General features: G+C 49.1%; 4 protein-coding genes across 4 annotated transcripts; 3 read left to right on the top strand and 1 right to left on the bottom strand.

Annotated features, from left to right (window-relative positions):
- Positions 1 to 153: 153 nt before the first annotated feature.
- On the top strand, positions 154 to 1,244 carry TGME49_225555 (hypothetical protein). Its single transcript, XM_018780106.1, has one exon. It carries the CDS (start codon positions 367 to 369, stop codon positions 568 to 570), a length of 204 nt encoding a protein of 67 aa, XP_018636000.1. The 5' UTR covers positions 154 to 366; the 3' UTR covers positions 571 to 1,244.
- A 3,729-nt stretch (positions 1,245 to 4,973) lies between these two features.
- Positions 4,974 to 12,910, top strand: TGME49_225560 (hypothetical protein). The gene is made up of 9 exons (XM_002366188.2): positions 4,974 to 6,205; positions 6,609 to 6,654; positions 6,862 to 6,941; positions 7,256 to 8,369; positions 8,845 to 9,356; positions 9,670 to 9,741; positions 10,203 to 10,280; positions 10,480 to 10,613; positions 10,986 to 12,910. Exons 1-9 carry the CDS (start codon positions 5,978 to 5,980, stop codon positions 12,070 to 12,072), a joined length of 3,351 nt encoding a protein of 1,116 aa, XP_002366229.1. The 5' UTR covers positions 4,974 to 5,977; the 3' UTR covers positions 12,073 to 12,910.
- Positions 12,911 to 14,589: 1,679 nt separating this feature from the next.
- On the top strand, positions 14,590 to 16,743 carry TGME49_225570 (hypothetical protein; the record flags this gene model as incomplete). The annotated part of the gene is made up of 1 exon (XM_002366189.1): positions 14,590 to 16,743. The coding sequence occupies one exon, from the start codon at positions 14,590 to 14,592 to the stop codon at positions 16,741 to 16,743; it is 2,154 nt and encodes a 717-aa protein (XP_002366230.1).
- Positions 16,744 to 17,513: 770 nt separating this feature from the next.
- Positions 17,514 to 20,230, bottom strand: TGME49_225580 (proteasome (prosome, macropain) 26S subunit, non-ATPase, 9, putative). The gene is made up of 3 exons (XM_018780107.1): positions 19,212 to 20,230; positions 18,471 to 18,722; positions 17,514 to 18,089 (listed from the first exon to the last, which is right to left on the bottom strand). Exons 1-3 carry the CDS (start codon positions 19,306 to 19,308, stop codon positions 17,704 to 17,706), a joined length of 735 nt encoding a protein of 244 aa, XP_018636001.1. The 5' UTR covers positions 19,309 to 20,230; the 3' UTR covers positions 17,514 to 17,703.
- Between the last annotated feature and the right edge of the window lie 381 nt (positions 20,231 to 20,611).

Below are 20,611 nucleotides of genomic sequence, written 5' to 3'. Positions count from 1 at the left end.
CGTAAATAGAGCTCTTGGTGACCCAGGCAACTCTGTAAGCGTGAACTGGTGACTACCGGCAATGCGGCTTGGCATGGTAGCGGCTTATAACCGAAAAATGCAGGCATGCGGCGACTGTTTTCCCGACCAGCCGCGCTGCCAGGAAAAACTGGAACAAACTCTGTTTGGGACGGTGTTCGCTATTCCATAATAATGTTCGACAACTTTCCATAAGTGCACGAAGCTCGGGTTCGAGTAAACTGCTTCGTTTGTGTGCAGCTGTCGTATGAAATTGCCCAGTCTCTTCTGGACAGTATCGGTCACAGGGCTGTGGTCGTCGGTGGGCGTTCTGCGTTTTTCTGATTACGTCCTTTTCTGCTTCTAACGATGGCAGGACCAACTGGTTTGCGTTTCGTACTTCACGAAGTCAGGCAATTCGTGCCGCCATGGGTTCCTTTGGGCATCATTGGAATCCCTGTTTTTGCCAACATGTACGGGATGATCAAGTTCAAGCACCTGAGCTTCTTTAACAACAAGCCGAATGAGAATGCCTCGAAGTTTGGAGGAGACGCTGGCAGCGAAGGACATTAGGAGATATTTCATCGTCAGACATCCGTTGGGAAAAGACGTGAAGCAATGTGTAACCCCGGTTTCTTTTTCGTGGGTATTCACGGTGAACCGCGGAAGCTGACAGGTGTGGCGTGTGGCGCTGACTTGTGTGGAGGGTATGTATTCCTGTGTTGCCTGTGCGAGCTGGTGAGGGACAGTTTTCTTTGCAGAGTTTCGGGGAAGGTTTCACACTACAGATGTGTGAAGTAGACGCTGGTGCAAATGCCGTGCGATGACTCTCCCATGGCTGGTCTGTAACCGGTTTCAGAAACGCTAGGTTCCTGCCAGACAATGAGCGTTAAGTTGCCAGTGTAACCAGTTGACAACTCTACAAATTCTCCCAATCGGGAGGTGTGGCAAAGTTATGTGTAACATCGACAGAAACATCGTCGACGCGTGGCCTAACGTGTAACACTTCTGCTCCGACATCCTGATAGTGGTAACCAATTCCTTCGGCGCGAAGCTTAGCCACCTGTTTTTGCTCGGCATGGTAGGTGGTCTTCCCTAGCATATCAGAGCAACACATATCTTTCATGCCCATGCTGAATACTGACGGGAATACGACAAAAAAACCGATGCCCGTGAATTCATGTGAACAGATGACGCCGCCAATGTTTATGGTCACCAGGCAAGTTCGTGTAGAAAGGTGAACCTGAAAAGAATGATCATATTTTGGGTTTCAGTTGCTAAATAAACAGTCCCATGGCGACCGGGTTTCCTTTCGTACGTGACTGGCGGCCCAGCATCGAATGGTCTTGCCCTGCTAGCTGTAACAGCTCATGAGACGGCTGCTGAACGACGACACAGGTACGCGCCTGCTGCGACCTAGACAGTTCTTTCCTTGAGAGACTCCCGTAAATGTGTGGGTGGTACGGCCACGTCTTGTGGGACCTCGACAATCCTGAACAACATGTCACCTCAGCACTAGTACGGTGTACTTCTTGCTGAAGTCCTGCCCGGCTCGCTTTGGCGTCGCTGTGGTGTCTTCCGTATTGCTGATATCAAGGCGACAGAAAGAGACTATATATTCATGTCAGCCTGCACTTCGTAACGGAGACACTGAGGCCTAGTGTGTGCAAACTACGGTAGAATCGACCCGACAGGAGCCTATACTCCGGTAGCCTGTTTTCTATAATCGAGAAACTGAGGTCTAATTATACGTGCATATTACGTCATTGCCGAAGACCAAACAAGGGCCTACGGCATATTGTTTGATGCTTTCGTAGCAACTTACTGGTCCTTTGCGCGATGCTACATTGAGACTCAGCTATACGTTAGGAGAGGCGACCTGAGTACTCCGAGCGGGATGGATTCTGTCAAGCAAGTAGGCCGGCAGTAAACCAGGACAGTACCACAAGACAAGCAATTTTGCTGCCGCCTCGAGGGTTGAGAAAATCGTTGGGAGTGCTGCTGGCATTGCGTAACACGACGATCGCTACATCGGTGGTTCAACATTTTGTTATCGTGAATGACTCGAATGCGTACTAAAACTGGGAAACCGTACACTGACAGCGTTTTCAGATTGCTAGTCTTCACAGCTTGTTGAAGTCACGGTGGTGTGTCATCACGGGTACGCACAGGAACGCATATACTAAAGGGTTTTTGCAATAGTGCCTTAATCGTCATGAGCGTAGTGAACTTAAGTTTAGATACAATTGACTTCTCGGTGGTTGTTGCAACCACACGATATCGACCCTTAAAAACTGTTATTTCAAACGGTCGATTCGAAACATAGTCAGGCTAGGAGGATGCAGTGAGCGTTATTTTCCTACATGGCTGCATCGCACGCTTCAGTAGATGGGTGGTAAGATACTGATGGAGCGCCGTCTCTCGACAAGGACTGTGCAGATACGCGGGCATAACACTTGAAAATACACATGTTAAATGCCGAGACACTTCCGGATTTTTTAAGGGAAAACTACATGGTTGTCGTGACTTGAAGGTTAGGGTGGCCTTCTTGTTTAGCTCTACAGTGCAAAGAACCTACTGTACAGCAGCAGGTGCTAGAGCATACACGATATCGACGCTTTTGGGCGACACTAAATGTCTCAGTATGGGTCAACGATCTTGGGTACCACAAAACAATGGGGGAAAGTAACTCATTGGTCAGGAATTAGTTTTTTCCTACAAAGGAAAACGTGTGTCGTAGGTTCTTCTCATCGCTGTTACTTGTGGGTGCATGTCGATGATTTGATTAGAGCAGGCTTCCGCACCCAGACAGCGGCGAATGAATTTTGTGTGAAGGGGTGTTCTCACTCCCTAGTACTTGAGTCTCACACTTGTCATTGAGTTTCAGGGTGCCGATGAAGATGACTCGTCAACCGAGCTGTTAACAGCGGTCTAATGACGCAACAAGTGGGTGATGGTATGGAGCAAGAGCTGCGTCTGCGATCTGTTGGTCAAGAGTATGCTCAGTCGCGCTAGAAATGCTTCCTTGCTCCCCAGCAAACGCTTGTTTATCTAAACCTAGAATTTACATTGGTATACTGTGCAACAGAGAAGGTAGCTTCAGTTGTTGTCTGATTGGTATTACATGCCAAAGCAGAGCGCGCACATCCTTTTTGCTGGCGACTAGACTGGCAAGCCCACCTGTGTTGTTCCAAAACCGGTGCTGTTAGGCGTGGTCGAATCTAGCAAGGCAGTGCCCATGGACAACATATCTCTCCCCGCCTGTGTGAGGGTGTACCAATTTGACACTTCACCGCACGGAAGAGATGTGCTGCAAACTGGGTTAAAGCCAGTAAAAGGTACCGGCGGTGAGCGAAACTTGACCTCAGGTACAAGCACGTACAAGAACCTGCCGTCAATGCCGTTGCTGTGTCTGCTGGCTCATCGCTTGGTGGATGTGTAGTCGGTGCAGGTGTCCAGCTGCTCTCCGGAACAACGCCGAGGGCGAAAATTCAAAGCAGCTGGCCTTGTAGCCGCCGATGAGAGCTAAACCCTTGGTACGGAAGGAAAAGGAAAGGTTAGCCTTTATTTTAAACAAAGCAAGTACCGTAGCTGTAAGTGAATGCTAAATTATAGAGTTTATCTCCTTTGACACTGCATAACGTATAGATACTATCCATCTTACGGCCTGTCCGGCAAGATGACCGATCAGTTCTTGAGCTTTAGTCTTTGAAATGAGGTCAGATCATGCGCGGGATATTCAAACAAAGACGTGCATAGGGGTTCGTCTTGTAAACAACGCAGTGAACTAAATAGATACAAGAAATTTGACAAGCGTTGGTATACTTATATAAAGGACAAAACGACATCACGAATTTAGATCATTTGGTACATAACATTAAACCTAATACGAAATGGCAGTAAAATAGGACAGGTTTTCCGTGTACGCCATCAACTACGTCAACAGGGGATGATCCAGTCGAAGCAGACTGCCAAGATCGCTTTCACGTTTTCCTAATATTTTTATCGCATTCCGTGGAAGTGTGGCGTTTTCACACGACCCACCGGACATACCTCGCGCTTTGCCATATTGGGCGATCGCTGCCGAAACAGGCGTCCCCGGCGATACAGCACGTATCGCAGAACCCCGATATTCTCTAGGTCCCCGGCTCAGATGTGCATGCACGGCATTGGTTGAAGCTGCCACGTATTATGATTTGAGCACCCTTCTGAATCCAAATTTCAGTTCGGTCGTCGGGTATTTCGATGATTCTACGGATTATGTGCACTGGCATCTAAATTTCGGCGGCGCTTCAGCACCTCGCAAAGGTCTGGCGTTGATCTTTTCGATCGCCACTAACTTCTATGCGGTTCCCATTTCTTGTTTGATAAACTGTGTTAGACATTTCCCACACCCTGTCTCCATTGTATACGGGGTGTTGACGGATCCCGTGCAACTGCCACCTGCAGCTGCTAGCCCCTGACGCAGCATGTTCCCTAAGGAACGAGGCAAGTACACCTCCGGAAAGAAATGCTGCAACCGCATGTGTTTCGACTGATTGGCACTTTCTCATGGGGTCATAGTTAGGGCAGCTTGTCGAATTGGTATCCCGATACACATGTCACTGTCGGTCGCCCCGCGTGTTCGCGCAGTCCTTGGGAGGTAGGTGGACACCTCCATGCAGAAAAATGAGGACTTCTTGTTTCCAATCGTGTAGTGCTCACATAAGCATCCTCGAAGAGAACTAGGACGGGATACCTTGAGATACCTTGAGTTTCTGGCCTTGAGACAGAATGAAGTATCATTACATTTTTCTCGTGAGCAACCACTTTCGAGCCAGTGAACAATACGAAACTGGAGATGCTGGTAGTAAGTGTTAGGGTTTCACGAGGTGATATGCATTCCTTATCGGTGTTTTATGGGCGCCATAAAAAGCATCACCGAATCATTCTGATGCTCCGGAAAATATCGCACCTAGCAGCACCAACTGCTGAGGCGACGAAGAGCGTTCTCACGCATAATGACAATGGTACCCGGTGGACCCACAAACTCAAGCACCCTCCTTATACTGCTTCTCCTTTCAAAAAGCATATCGCTCCTCAAGCTGCATGAGTTTAGAGTCCGGCCTTTTCTTGCTCTGTCACACCTCCAGGTGTCTTAGTTCAGAACCCGCTGTATTAACACCACCTCGCTAGTGCTCCGCGACATACGCTGCCCGAGAGCTCGAGTGAATGAGACTATTTGAGACGAAGACTTGTATTCTGCGTCTTGCGCTAGTCACACAGTCCGTCTTCTGCGGACCACTTCCTGAATCAAAATGAGATATCTTCATCTTACAACGTGAGTTGCTTTTTTCAACATTACATTTTCGCAAGTACCAAGCATCCTTGCGGCTCTGACACTGCCGCCAGCAATCGATGCACCGTGCCGTGACGCACAGGAAACATCAGGAAGACGCAGGACACGACTGCAAGAAGCCAGACCCTAATTTTTCCTGGTTCTTCGTTGCATTCTGCCGTTTCCTATGCAACGTACAATGCTACCATCGTGTTCTTCCTTCCACTAGGGGGACCACTCGGCTTGTGTGGTTTCTGTTCTGTTTTAAGGCCTAGTCGTTCCATGAGACGAGTGTCTAGACGCGACAAGGCCGTCCGAAGTATGTGGTGTTTCTTCTCACGGTCTCGTCACAAGCATCATCTCTTTCGCGTTCGTCTCTGAAGATGCACTCTTGGCTCATTGCTGTGCATTGTGGAAGATTTGTTTTTCGTTGTGGCTAAGGAGGTTGTGCTTGCGGCGCTGGTGTATCGATTCAACGATCGAAACAACAGTGTGTGGCTTCCCGTTTTGTGGGCATATTCAGTGGCTCTGGTGATGACAGAAAAGAGGTCCGTAATCTCCTGTAAAGTTATGACGGGCCGGATTCTTGGATGTCGAGCTGTGGATCTTCTGCCTTACCCACACGACAACAACCCCGCCGACGAGCTGTGAAACTTGCCCATCATGGCACCTCCGCCGTTGTGTGCAAGTGAGGAAGGACCTAGCAGGATGCTTTCACGTGGGACGTTTGGACCAGGTGGCTGCCGATGCGCCTCAGACTCAGAAGACGTGTTGGGTGCAGAAGATGCGGCATTTGGGGAGCTGGAGGGAGCGCCGACCCTCGCAGAGCACGAGACGTCCGTCGACGGAAGTGTCCAGGAAGAGCTATCAAAGTTGGTCGATGGCCTTGTGGTAGGTTCTTCAGATTTAGACCGGTCTCTTCTCTCCACATACGCCACTTTCTGCATCGTGTGAAGGCGTTACGAGGATGCTCTGTTACGCTCGGCAGTGCTTGCTGCTCTGCGTAGGTCTATGCCACGGCACAATGCCTGGCATTCTATATACGTAGAAATAATGACGGTGTGTGCGAAGATACGTCAGCTTTGCTGTGTTTACTGCCGTGCCGCGAGTGCAGGCGAATCAAAGTTTATGAATGCTCCATATCATGGCCGACAACTGTGCAAGTTGCAACACAACATCATACTTTCATGCGCCACCCCGTAAACTCGCTCGTGACAAGGAGCGCAATCCATACTTTCTTTTGACTTAAGCTGAACGTACTGGCGAGTTGCTGTCTCCCTGGTCTGTGCCTCAGGGCGAAGATGGCAGAATCCGATTGGGGGATTTCGAGAAACTGTCAGGTAGGGATGCCCGCCTTCCAAGGTTACGTCTTCATGATGTTGAATCACTTTGTAGCTTCTGTGTTATTGATGAGCAATCGTTTTACCAGCGGGTTGCCCCTTTCTTATTTATACTGTAGAAGGGGGTGAAAGGAGGAGAGAGCTATCCCGCGTGTGCGCTGACTTCCGCTTTTACAACGTCCATTTTGCGTGGTGCTCTTCTTTCAGGTTGTTCGCCGTCTATTTTGGATGCCTTACAGAAGAAACTTCCACGGCAGCTTTGCTGGAATGTCAGTCAAGTCAAAGAGGTACGACTGTCGGGAAATCGGACGCTCGTAGTTTGGGAGAGTTGCCGGATGTAAGTCGGACGCCTCGGAGTTGGCAAGACAAACAAAGAACACTGACGCCGGAACAGGTGCCTCTTTGTCAGCCGGTTTATGCGTGCGTCGGCAGAGGAAGTGCGGTTGTGTTGTTTCGCTCATACGGCATCGGATGGTGGAACAAATACTGGTGAACGAGTACATACATAAAAAACTCATTCAGTAGCCGCCAAAGCACACCGGAGACGTGTTGAGGTGCCACCCGCTCTGTCTACTTGCCCTTGTATCTTCGACCGTTTTAGGTTCTTCTCAAGGAAGTCGTTCCGCCCCACACGTGCCTCCCCACTTTCACAGATTCATCCAATGCTCCTTCAGTGAGTGGTAGACACCAGCTTCAAGAGGGCTGTTCAGAGTGTCCTACTCGCTTTCCCTGCTCTACCGACTTGCCCCAAAATGGAAATGTAACGGAAGCAGACAGCCAGCCGTGTGCTTCTTCTTCGGTTGGAGATCTAGCGCAGTGTAGTGTTTCCATTGTTTTCGTGCGGGATGAGGCTGTGCTGACTCCTAAATCCTTTACACCGCAATCTGCCAACGTAGTGACGCCCTCAGGCACGCGGTCGCGTGGGTCTCCGGCTGTTAGCTCTCGGCGGCCGCGGCCGTCGACTCCCCAGGGGCACATGGTGGCATCCCCATCACCATTCCGCGGTCAGGGCTCGCGAGTGCATAAGGAGCGACTTGATAGAGAACCGTCCTTCTCTGCCGACTTCACGTTTAGTGCGGGAATGATCTTTCGACAAGTCGCTCAAAGGCCGGCTTGCACGGCGGCGGAAGACCAAGAAGTTCAGAGTGGCGTCGAGGATGATGCTGAACTGGATGTGGAAAACGCACCAGCTCAACATCGTAGCCGCAGCAGCACTTTAAGTAATTGCGACGAACTGTCGCCACTAATGAATCGTGTCGTTAGTCTGCGGTATCAGAGTATAGCGAGAAGTCCGAAGGTTGGTGGTTTGCCAGGTACTATGAAGATAGTCTCATCGATGTCGCAGTCTGGTTCATCTGGAGATCGTAGTGCAGTGGCGCCGGAGACGACTGCGGGCGGCAGCGACTGTCGAATGAGATCTCGCACTGTCGATGTGCTTGGACAAGGAATGGGATCGTTCGAAGGCGAACCAGGTTTCGCACCGTGGCTAGGACAGGCCTCCGAGTGGTTGTCGCCGGATCTCCAGGAGGTAGCCGCCTTGTTACAGCGGGGTACATGGAACCGGTCGGGAGAATTTACGGACAAAGTCGGGAACCGAAGTGAATACATGGGCCATGGCAAACAGGCCCGGTATTTCGAACGCCTGGACAACGTTATGGAGGGCGACAACATGGAACAGCTCGTCAAGCGTGCAAAGCGGAAAGTCTTCGTGTATAGTAAGTCGTGTAATGTAATAAAAATTATTATTGCATCTCACATGGAGCAGAAGTGATTCGTTTTTCAGCGAGAGATAGAATCGTTCACTAGTCCCGTGCTGAAGTGACAGCTAATAGGTCAGGAGAAGGAGCGACAGCTAAGAATTGACAGGTGAATGCTTAGTGTCTGCGTGTCGCCGCAGGCGTATTGTGGTCTATAGGTCGCAATCATGATAAAGATGGCCTTGAACCACGTTTCGCCTCGTCTTCCTCTGTATCCGTCTCGCCAGTGTGACGAGCGGTTAAGCGACTGTGAGTTCACGACGCAGTATGCTCTTGCTTGTCGAAGCAAATTCATAACCGAGAGCACACATTCTCCCAACATCAGTTACTATCAACAAAAGAGCATTTTATTGCCTACCATTTCAGGTAGAAAATTCCCCTGAATAGTGACAAGCAGTGTGTACACCTTTTCTGTTGGTACTGCGATTCATAGTTCAGAATGCCTTCCCCACCCCAGAAGGTCAATCGCTAACAGGGCGATGTGATAGCTCTTTCTTTACGTACCCGGAGAGCTCGAAGCATCGGCGGAGCAGCAGTCTATGGAACGGTGCGAACTTTTCAATTGAGGGTGAAGTCGCGAAGGAAGGAGAACGAGAAGACAGTTCAGCTAGTGCTTTTTTCAGTGAACGGTCTTCTGTAAACAAGGTACTAAAGGCAACTGACAGGAACAAGACTTCGAATGCCATCGACGGTGGCTCCGGAACGGATGTGACGGCGGAGGAGGAAGCTATCGTGGCAACAGGAAACAAAGGTGAAAGAGTCGGCGACGCAGTTCACGAGCGGCATGTAGCTGCTGTCGACGGAGGTCTTGTGCTCGATTGGACGCACGCAGCACATTTGAAAATGAGTTTTCTACAAATGACAGACTTCTTTCTTTCCTTGTGTTACCACTTCGGTATTCTGTTCAACAAAGAAAAGGAGCAGAAACTTGAAGAGCGCCAGCATGTAAGGAATTGCCGTACTCTGACAGCAGTCAGGGGCGTTGGAACAGTGCAAACGAAGGAGTGCGAACTATTTGAACATGGCCGTTGTTTGTTTCCGTGTTGAGTCGCGTGAGGCGAGAGCTACTCAGCCACCTATTGGCAGACATAAACCGCTGATGGTTTCTTTTAGCTATTTTATCACTTCGCAGTGGTTGCAGACGCTAACGTTTGCAATGCTTGTTGTGCCTCGATTCAGATGGAAAGAGTAGATGAGATGATGTTTTTAGCTGTCTGTGGGCAGAAGTGTCTTGTGGCTGCTGTTGTGGCGCGTGCAGCTTCAAGATACCCTAGACAGATACAAAACAAGGGTCCAGTTGATGGAGCAGAAGCTGAAGATCAATTTCGATGTGAGAAATCGTTTCGAAACACGGAGTGTTCATATTTTTCCCCGTTTTCATGGTAACTGAAATGCAGAAGTGTTCAACTTCTGCACAGGGCACGGGCCATCGGTCGCCATAGTGATGTCGTTTTTCGTATTTAGTGAGCTGGGCTGATATTTAATTCACATTGCTTCTTCGCAACTTGAACGTCTCACACCGTAGCCCAACGTTCGTGTCACTTGAGACACTGTATCCAGGTTGTTGCAGTAATGCGTGTCGCCTAGTAGATGAGTGACACTGAAGGACCGGAGGGCCTTTCGGTAGGCTCTGTCCATCGACCAGAAACATCACAGTACAGGCAGAATGTAGATAGCGGTAGCGGCTGACCACTCTCGTAGCACGTTGGCCGTCGTAGCTTTTATATGGCCGTTTTTAGCTACCTAAATTGCATCAACGTTCAGTGCTGGTGTGTCTGCGTTCTCTTACAGCTAGTGCAGCAGCAGCGCGAGCAGCTTGACGCACTGGAAAGGGACATTCAAACACGCGACGACATCGATCGAAGACGAGTGGGTTCGTCGGTAATTCGCTTAACGGTGTTGAGATTAAGTCTCAAAGGGAGTTCTTTGTTCATGTTCTATTTGCTTCACACAGTTTCAGTGGCAGCGAGAATGCCTGAGCATGTGCTGTTGGCGTCTTGAGTGCAAACAGGACTTCAGTTGTATGTGTGTCATGTCTGTGGCTCTTTCCGGCATGTTGCCTGCTCAGGAGAGAGTAATTGTTGAACTGCAGAGCCGTCTGAGGAAAGAACACCAAACACATATTGAGGAACTGCGGAAACGCGATGAGGACGTGGAAGAGAGTCGTCGCCTCTACGACGTGTTGAAACGGAAGCATGTGAAGTAGGAAACACAAATCAAGGTGATCACTCGTTCTCTTAGCACGGAGAGGTGACATACGTGTGCCTGGCGCGCCAATATGAAATATGCCCTCTCTATGAACACCTCATGCAGTTTCACCAGAAATAAAAATACGTTTGATTACTTCGCTCGCGACAGAAGGTTGTTATTAATTCGACATGTCGCCGGCTAGTTGAATGCCCTGCTCGACCTTGGCAGGATATTTCCATCGACATGTTCCAGAATGGAGCTTTTTCACTGGAAATGGGGTGCGAGAAGTTACTGGAAGGTGGATGTCGGCTGTAGATTGGTGAAATCGGGAGAGTGTGTATCAAGTAATTCCGTGTGGTCGGCTATTTGGGGTTCTGTGCTCAGAGTGTCAGATGAGAACGCGACGTTGCACGATCAGCTGGAGTCAGCCGAGGAGAAGATTGCAAATTTGACTGCGGCTGCGGCCAAACGTGCGGCAAGCAGACAGTTACAGTATGGCACGAAAGTCTTTTCCGACACACTCGCGAGGACGTCTTTAGTTGAAGAAATGGAGTCTCTTCTATCACTCCCATTCATTTCTGGTTACCGCGCGTATACACTACCTCTACGGCGACCAGAGCGCGGTTCGCAGATGTTAGCCTTCCACAAGTTGGCACAGAAGATCGACGTGGACAGCGGGATACGGGGCATGTCACTGCTTGAGGAGCTACTGCGAACGGGCAGCGACATGAATTTACCGCAGATACAGAAAAGAAGAGCATCAGAGCCACCGTCAGGGCCTACAACGCAGCAGTGGTCACTGCCTTTGGAACGTTGTGAGGAAGAGGCGCCTTCGGGCCGTGTTTCAGGGGTAGCTCCTGAGCCTGCTGTAGTGATGTTGCATGACGAGGAGCCACCCTTGCCTTCCGTAATGTTTCCTCCAGAGAGTCCACCTCAGTCAACCTCGTCACCAACGAGAGAATCTGTGGGTCGGTTATTGCTATGCTACCTTTCCTCCGGTACAGAGGAGCTGGTGTGTCCACCGCCTGACGAGCGGTTGCCACACCATATCATAAAGACAGTGATCCGACGGGTTGTACGCGTCGAGAAACCTTCATTAATGAGGCGGTGGAAAGCGCTGAAAGCCCAGAAGCGGCTGTTGTCGACACAGAAAAGACAAGCACAGCGCGATTCCACCAGTGAACTGCTGGAATGGTTAGAGGTGAAAGTATGTCCGGAGATGCCAGAGAAAACCAAACGCCCTCGAGATCTGCATTTCGTAGCGGCTCTAGGCCACCAGGCTTTGATGCTACAAATGAAGCAGTGCCAACGAAGACGAGAGAGACATGGGAGTCGTCACCGACCGAGTGGAAAAAGCATCATACAAGAGTTTTTGAACCGCCACGTTGCAACGTGCCAATCTTGCACAGCAAATTGTGCAAGAGAGTTGTCCACTCGTGAGGAGAACATAAACGACTTTTTTCACGATTAAGGATGTTTCAAGGCAGTGTTTGTTGATGGGAAGTGAAAAACTCGAAAGCTATACCGAGGGGAGACGAGTGTGATGAATCACAGGAGTGCATCACTGAAAATTGTGCTCGGTGCATCTAAGAAGTGTCTTTCGACGAATATGGTCTCCCTGATCATTCGATGCCACTTTGTGAAATGTGGTGTCGACGTCGAAGGCTGTCGACGTCGAAGGCTGTCGCCGTACGAGAATCGCTTGGAGTACTTACCAGTGCAAGTCGCGGTGTGAAAACTCTTCTTCAATCACGGTCAATGCCATACATTGTCCCCTTTTATCTCGTCCTGGGGACAACTTGCCACGCGGAACAGAGACCATCAACGGAACAGGTTATTTTGTTCAGTGCTACCATGAATATCCAGCGGTGGGTCATTAATGCGTGCCTTGTGTTTCTGATGGATTCGTTCACCCGTCGCTGCTGGGGAGGTTTCTGAGTAGCCGACAGTGATTGATCGTGCCAAATTCTGCACATGATCGTTATGCTGGTAGGTAAATTTTCCATTTTGCATGAATGCGATGTTGAACTCCCTTGTCGGTGTCATGGTGAGCTCGTAGCAACGTTTTGTTTTAGGGTCTAGAGTCCCGAAACACGAACTGCGTAAAACTTCCATCAGGCTTCACTGACGAATGAGCGTAAGCAAAGATGTAGCGTTCGTCTAACAGGAAATGCTTTTTCAGGAACTGGAACGTCCCACGTAGGAGGTTTGGGTACTCAAGCAAGCCCTTGCAAACATGATATCTACTGTAAGGGCACTAGAATTCAAGACGAAACAGTGGAATGAAGCGTCTGTTACGAACGACAATGCGACTGATACTCTACTTCTTCCCCAGAGAACCGGCTTGCGATATCATAGCTCGGTTCTATCGTATCAGCTCTCCCCTGATAAACAACGCGCCTCTGCACTATTGAAGACGATGCATTCTGTAAGTCCAAATTATTTCTTGGACTTGCTCCAGAATATGCGTATGTGGTTCAGCAGTAGTGACCCTAGTTTGGGTACTGCGAGATATCCTGAAGAAATAGCGAAAAAGAGCCGTATATATATTAGAGGGCATAAAGCAAATGTAAGTGTTTTGACACTTGCACATTCGATCCATATGCAAGACAAGGGAAGCCCAATTTGTCGAGTAGAGCTGCGTATCTCCTGTCGCTCTCACTAGTGTGTGGGAGGCATACGGCAAGGAAGATGCCGGTTTCAGCAAGCAACGCTTCCCCCCCCTGTGAATTTCGAGCATCCGAAGATCGGGTACTGGGGCAATTTAACGTTGCCGTCTGCGTATTACGTTTGTTCGTTGATGTGTATTCTGTACACACTTCTTGTGTGGCTCACCGTGCTTTACACTGAGTCCTCTGCCAGAGAGCCAACTGCGACTTGTGCGTTGAATTTTAAACCTACACTTCGGACCACGAGTGTTTCTAAATGGGGTTATCATCCTCTTGAAAAAGAGAATAGAGGTGGAGCTCATAGACTGAGTTCCGCTAAAAATCGTTTTCAGATAGGGAGTCTGCTTTCCGTAGCTATGTCGGGATTGACGTGCCGGGTGATACTGCCCGACGTATTCATTTTTTTCAGTGCGATTTTTTCATGCTGCCACTTCTGTTCTTTTTGTTGGACACTTCGTGGCGAACGTGAAAAGAATATCCACAATCAACTCATTTCTATCAAGCTGTATTGGGAGAGGCTCAAGAAAAGGACTGCAGTCTATAAGGGTACTGCTTGCCCCCTCCAGTTTGTAGAGGCGGGGCTACGGGTGAGGTATAGAGTGGCGACGAATATACATGGGTGGTGACCCGAGGGAGGACTTATTCTCCTTTTTGTGGGCTGTTGGCAACAAAACGAAATTCAGATTGCCTTCGGAGTTAGCTGCATGCGCTTCACTCCTGTCGGGCCCCACCGTAAAATCTGTCGTGGCATCGCTTTCCTGTATCGAAGTTGATGGTTGTGGTAGCCCCATGCTTTGAGGCCTAGTTCCCAACCCGGATACTTGACCATGAGCACGGGCAATCAAATGGCGTTCTGTTTTGGAAAAAATGTTACGCCCAAAATGCAAGTGGGCTTCAAAAGAGTAACACTGTCTGCGGGTAGTCAGCAAGTTTGTAGTAGATACGCTTAAGGAAAGTCCTCAACTGCGAAAGCGCATTACTGTTGGAACTTACTGCGCCAGGGAGCCGGGAAAGAGGCTCGACAGTGAATTGCGAATGCGGGACTTTGTTAGGTGTGCTGTTTGTTTGCCCTAACAGCGATTCATAGGTTTTTTGGATTAAAATTGGTCCTGGAATGACGCAGTCACACAGGTGGAGAGGCCGTTTGTTGGTGGAAAAGACAAACTCACTCGTAGAATTACTTTGAATCAACATCCCCATCGTTTTCCATATCTAGACGTGCTTGTCCAGTTGCGCAGTGTGTTCGCGTATCGCACCACGCATCCCTCTGCAGACGAAAACGGGCGAATGATTCGGAAAACGGCACAAGTGTTTCAAACATGTTCAGTCATACCGTTGACATCAAGCGTCCGGAGCAGAAATGGACTCCTCTCCAGCTGTTGCCCGCGGTGGGAAAATCCGACCATCCTGAGCTGATGCAGCACCTAGCGCGATTGAGGCAAGAAATCGCAGACCTTCGTGACTACAGCGAACGTGTAACAAAGGAACTACGTGCTTTGCAACTGAAGCAGGACTCGGATCTTCCTCGAACAGCCGCTGAACGCCCCATCGACACGAACACAGCACCCGAAGTCTTCCATATTGAAGCTGAAAAGAGTGTGCGAGGGGTAGAACGCTTCAACGATATCCCTTTACCTGCTTGGACATTGGACATGCAGCTTATGTGTCCGCTCATATCTGCTTACGATACAAGACTTAAGGACCAACAGGCTCTTTTAGACAGGCGGGAAACAGATGTCAAAGCTCTGGCTGAAAATGTCATGACGCTGACAAAAGAAAACGAAGCGCTGAGAAACGACGTGCGAAGCAAAGCTTCTCAGCTTCAAGCGCTGTTCGCTGGGGATGGAGAGGGGAACAGCGACGGGAAACCTGGGGGGAAAAGTATTGTTGCATTACTGCACGAAAAAGACGAACTTGAGGAATTACACAACGTAACGAAGGAGCAAAATGAAGTACTGCTGAAGCAAAATCACCTTATGAAATGTCATGTCGAGCAATGCGAACAAACCATGGAACTTCTGCGTTCTCAGGTTGTAGAGGCGGAGGAGCAAGAAGCCGCAGCCAGCGAAACACTGCGTCACAATAAAGCCTTGGAGCAGTTGCTTAATGAGGCAAAGATTCAGCTGGAGGAGCTCCTCGAAGAAAGAGACAGCTTGCAGGCTAGTAAGGAACATCAAGAGAGGGAGCTAAGTACGCTTAGGTCGAAGTGCTCTCAACTGGAGGATCAGACCGCAATGCTGCAGCAGCAATTAAACAAGGAACGCCAGATAGCGCAGGAAGCCGAGGAAGCATCAAAGTCCAGAGAGGCAGAAAAACAATTACAGGTTCAGGCCCTCGAGAATCAGCTCACAGATATGCAGGATAACTTTGTGCAGTTGTCTCATGAAAACGAGGATGCGGATCGGGAGACACAGAAGGCTCGAGAGATCATTGACTACTTAGAGGAGAAGGCGAGTGCCTTAGAACAAGAAAATGAGCAAGTGAAGAACAGCCTTTCAGAACTCAACCAGAAATATCAAGAACTGGCGATTGAAAAGGAAAAACTTTCAGCGTCAGCAAAAGTGGTCAAGAATCAACTCGACAAAATCCGGGAGCAACATGCGAGCGAGCTTGTCCTTCAGAGAAGCTTGATGGATGACCGCTTCGAAGGAGCCACGAACCAGCTTCAGCAGCAGGTAGAGCAACTGAGACAACGAACTCAGGATTTGGCAACAACAAATTCGGATCTGACTCTGCGAACAGAAGCAGCGGAGCGTCGATGTAAGATTTCTGATGCTGCAGCAACTCAGGCGCAACAAGAGCTTCGCTCCGCTTCCAGGTCTCATCAGGCTCTTGTTCAGCAGCTTCAGCAGACGAAGATAAGCCTCGAAAAAGAAAGGGATAAGCTTCGTGAGGAAGTAGACGCTTTGAAAGTGACAACTGCAGACACAGTATCAGCAGCAGTGAATGAAAAACAGCGTTTAGAGCAGGAACTTGTTCAGGTGCGCTCAGCACTGGCATCTGAGGAGCAGGTCAAACGCCATGCACAGTCATCCCTTGATGCACTCAAGGAACGAATTACCGAACTAAACGGCAGGAACGCCTCCATCGAGGATGAGCTTCTAGGCATCCGCCGGAAACATGAAAAAGAGATCGATGAAGTAAAACGTCAGTACTCTGAACAGTTGTCTCTAGCAGAAGGGAAGCTTCGCACTCTTGCCCAAGAAAGCCAAGCTAAGGAACAACAAGCCATACAGCTCATGAAAGAAGAAGAAGAATTACGACAGAAAATGCAACGAGAGTATGATAACGAACGCAACACTCTAGAGTCGAAGATTTCCAAGTTACGCTCTGCTAACTCACTTCTTCGCTCGAAAATGTTAGAACTTTTCCAGTCTCTTGAGCTGCCTCCTAGCAAAGACTATGTTCTTGGGATGACCTCTTTCGATAACGGTAGTGTACGCTCATCGTGCATTACAGAAAGTTTATCTTAATACTCTCTATCATCTCCATAGTAGCGGCAAGCACGGCATTTATCCACACTGCCCTGTTGACTCCCTCTGGTATAGCGACACCAAGCGACACTCAGCCTAAACTGTGTGACCGCCTCGTTAGCCTCGGATCGTTGATTGTCTGTGAATGCCTTCTATGGGAAACTCTTGATTCCCCACTTAACAAGGCCTAATGCCTTGATCGTGGACTGCATGAATTTCCGGTTACTCAGACGGGTCATTTGTCTACGTTTCTTGTGATTCGCTGTCTAGTGATAAAAAATAACTGCTATTCTTCCACGTTAGTAATGCCAGGTGCACGATAGGAACATGGTGCTGGGGGCAAACAACTCTGAAACTGGCATTACGCGTTTCTCAACATCTTCGTGACCTAGGCACTCATAAACGTGTCAATCGTCAGCCTCAGGGCACCTTAAAACACCGAAGGCAAAAATAGTTGCTTTGCGTAAACTGACGTTCGAATGACAATGCCTGCAAAAGCGAAAACACTGGTTAGTTCTACTTTGTATTAAACCATTGTATGCCCCTCAGAGTTTCCCGCTACCCGTCTCTGAAGAGGGCCACTATGATTGCAACTTCTGATACATCTCGAAGATTATTTCGAGGTTTCGTACGGATTTCTTGAGGCAAATAACGTGCGTGTATTCATGCTAACTTGTCACCGCTTGATCGCATATTGAGCGAGCGTGCGGAGGTTCCTGGCTGTTGTGAAGTGTTTTTCGGAAGCTACGGGCGCTCAATGGTGTTTGTGACGCCTTCCTGTGAACTTTCACCGCAACGTCTGGAAAGGTTCAAGGCAATACCGGATCATGTGTCAGTGGAGCCCGAATCTCCACAACGTACGGTAGAGCGCGGACGACTTCGCTTTCGCTTAGTCACGTGAAAATTTTACGCAGCCTTGGCTGTCGCGCTGAAGAATGCGCTCAGGCAAACAGAGAATTGTTACAGCATCCCTTTTGTTACGGGTGTGAATCGGCATCCCACGAGACCCATGCCTTCCCACGTTTGAGGAATAAGCTTCAGATTTAGAATTGCATTATTGCGGAAGACAGTGATATCGATCTCCTCCCCTGTGTGGTTCCCAACTTCATGAGGAAGCCTCTCGAAAACCTGCTCCACACTACTGCAGCCGGGTCTATCCCCTCCCGGATCAGCAGCAACTTGCTGTTTATCCCCTTCCGACGGTTCTGGCAGACTTTTTCTGCGAATGAAGACGGCACCAAACTGAAGGATGAGATCATCTAGACGAAGACCGGCTTTTGACGCTGGACTATTCTCATGCAGCTCACTGATCTTCGCGAATGGAATGAAGGGATTTTCCTCCAGTGCTGCAAGCCACAAACAAAAACAGGGATACGAAGTTGGATACTGAGTTCACACACTGCGCTCACCCCGCTTTTTCGCAACATGCACGAGGCATCAGCACAATGTGCCCATTCACTTCTCTCGATGGGGTTCTCTACCTGGTTTAACTTCTGCGACAGCAACGCTTGAAATATCGCTGCATCAGCCTACATCTCGTGCTCTGCTATGAATATTGGCGCGCCTTTGTTTTGCGTCGAAAGAAAGTAAACAATCGCATAACCACCGGCCAGAGAATCGACAATGACAATTCATCTGTCAATTTATTTTTATCTCACACGAGCAAACCTCTTCCTTAACACGGCGACAAAATGCGTCCCATTCATGTGTCTCTTGCATGCTCTCACCAGTGTTCGAATCAGGGGACAACGAGGCTGCATTTAAAGCGTCTCCTGTGCTTACACAACCCGTGCGAGGAACTGCCACCGGGCCTTGGGCGTGCAGGGCAAAGAGCTCCTTCTCGATCTGAGAACGGACCTCTTTGTAGTCAGTCTTAAGGATAGCCAGCCGGTTGCGGGCACCACGAATGGCATAAATATCGATATCTGCACGCGGGAAACCCTCGTCGTCTACCAGCCCGCCAGTCAAACCAGGCATTCCTGGGCAAAAATAGAGTGCCATAATGAGAGACAAGAGTAGTCTTGGCTTGCACTAGAGAAGGCGCCATTTTTGGACTTGTAGGAACAACGTAAGATCCACGAGGCAATACAAACTGAAGTGCACGTAATTCTCCCAGAAATTATCACTCCTGAGCTTATCCGAACCGGGCTTATGCATGTGGGTAAAATTACGGCACTCCAGCCCCCACGCTTCTCCAGCCTTAGAGGACACCGACTTTCTACGAATAAGTTGGTGCTAACATTAACTCCAAAATACCTGAAAATATTTGGTCGGATTTTCTGTCTCGTTTATCTTCCAAATGTCAAGCGAAGGTACTGAAGCTCACAGTAAGAGGCATACCTCCATCGCAGCTAAGTGATGTACTACCTGGTTCACCACCGCTTTGCAGCTGGGTACGAAGACTTTTCGAATGAACAAGCAGTTTATTGGGGCACAACTGTCAGTGTTTCATGAAGAAATGAAATTACCTGGCTGGGTGAGGTAGTCTGCAAGTGCCTCCATTTCCTCCTCCATCTTTTTCTGTTTCTCCACCAGAACATTTAGCTTCTCAAGCAGTTCCGCCATCTTCTTGAATTTGGTGGACCGCACACGAACAGAAGACGCAGAAAAAAAGCGAATACACAACCAGCTTTGAAACAGCGACGATGTCCCCCCGTGTGCATACCAGATTGAAAGCCTTGCAGTTCACCAGTCGCTACAGCAACGAAGCAGCCGAACAGAGCAAGCACCCCACGCACTCATTAGCCTGTATGCAGTTCCGGCTTATTGGAGGCACACGTTCTTTCGAGACGATAATCGGCATCATGCATAGATGTCAGCTGAAAGCATGTGCCGAGCAGTGACTTCTTAACCTGTGACGAAAATTTTGGAGGATGTTGGCTTTGGGGCGCCCTCTACACTGCCATGAGTTGAACAAGACCAGCGCGCATCTGGTAAACAGGACCATATCAAAAACTGTTGGAACACAGCGTACAGATAAGCATGCAACGACTGTGACAGAAGAACGTGATCGCTTCATGCAGGCCTGATGGTTGTTCCACGTAACGTAATAGCTGCCTCCTTCCCGCAGCTCATAAAGACACTTCCGGACAGGGTTATGCAGCACCAACTCTATTGCAGGTCCTTATGTCACTGCAAATATTTAACGTGTCAGCACAAGAGTCTGTGTAGAGAGATCATTGTGTGCCACAACTGTGAAGACATAGCTCGTAACAAATGCACGAGATCTACAGGGCCTCGCTTAAGGACGCAGTAGATACTGATGATGATGTGATTACGGCATATTTCAAGTGACTCTGAAGCGTCACATTTTTTGCTGGTAAGACGGACTACGTTGCATGGGAAAATGCTGGTATTCCAACGGCGACTGTTCACTGACTGCGACGACTAACGCTAATCCGGCACTGCATGCAGCAGGGTATCAGGACAGGGAAAGCGGCGAGCGCATCCCTTTGCAAGCGGGCGAACCGCTTTCCGCTGTTTCGAGATTACACTAAAAACTTGCCGGGCTTTTTTTGAATGCAGAACGCGATCGAAAGAAGTAGAAGGTCAAAAATAGTTTCAAAAATTGTTACCGCTGCGTGTGTCTCATTCAGCTGCTCCATTTTTGGTATGCATGCACCTCATGACAGGAAGTAAATGTGCATCAGGCTGAGAATAAGGTGTACCCTAGCTGTGGAGGGGTCAGTAGAGGCCGTGTGGACTGGCACAGCCGACTCTCACGGACGAATCTCGAAAATGGCGACAGTTTTCTTCAAAGGCCACAATCACAAGTCCAAACGAGATCTCCAGCGCAATGGTCTCGCAATGTGTCCATCGTGCTGCATTCACTATCTTTGCTGTCGCCTCTGTTGTACCTGAGCAACAC

The sequence above is a fragment of the Toxoplasma gondii genome, chromosome X, assembly GCF_000006565.2.
Source record: "Toxoplasma gondii ME49 chromosome X, whole genome shotgun sequence".
Lineage (NCBI taxonomy): Eukaryota > Apicomplexa > Conoidasida > Eucoccidiorida > Sarcocystidae > Toxoplasma > Toxoplasma gondii.
Note: the sequence above shows the minus strand (reverse complement) of the source record. Positions and strands in the feature narration are given on the sequence as shown.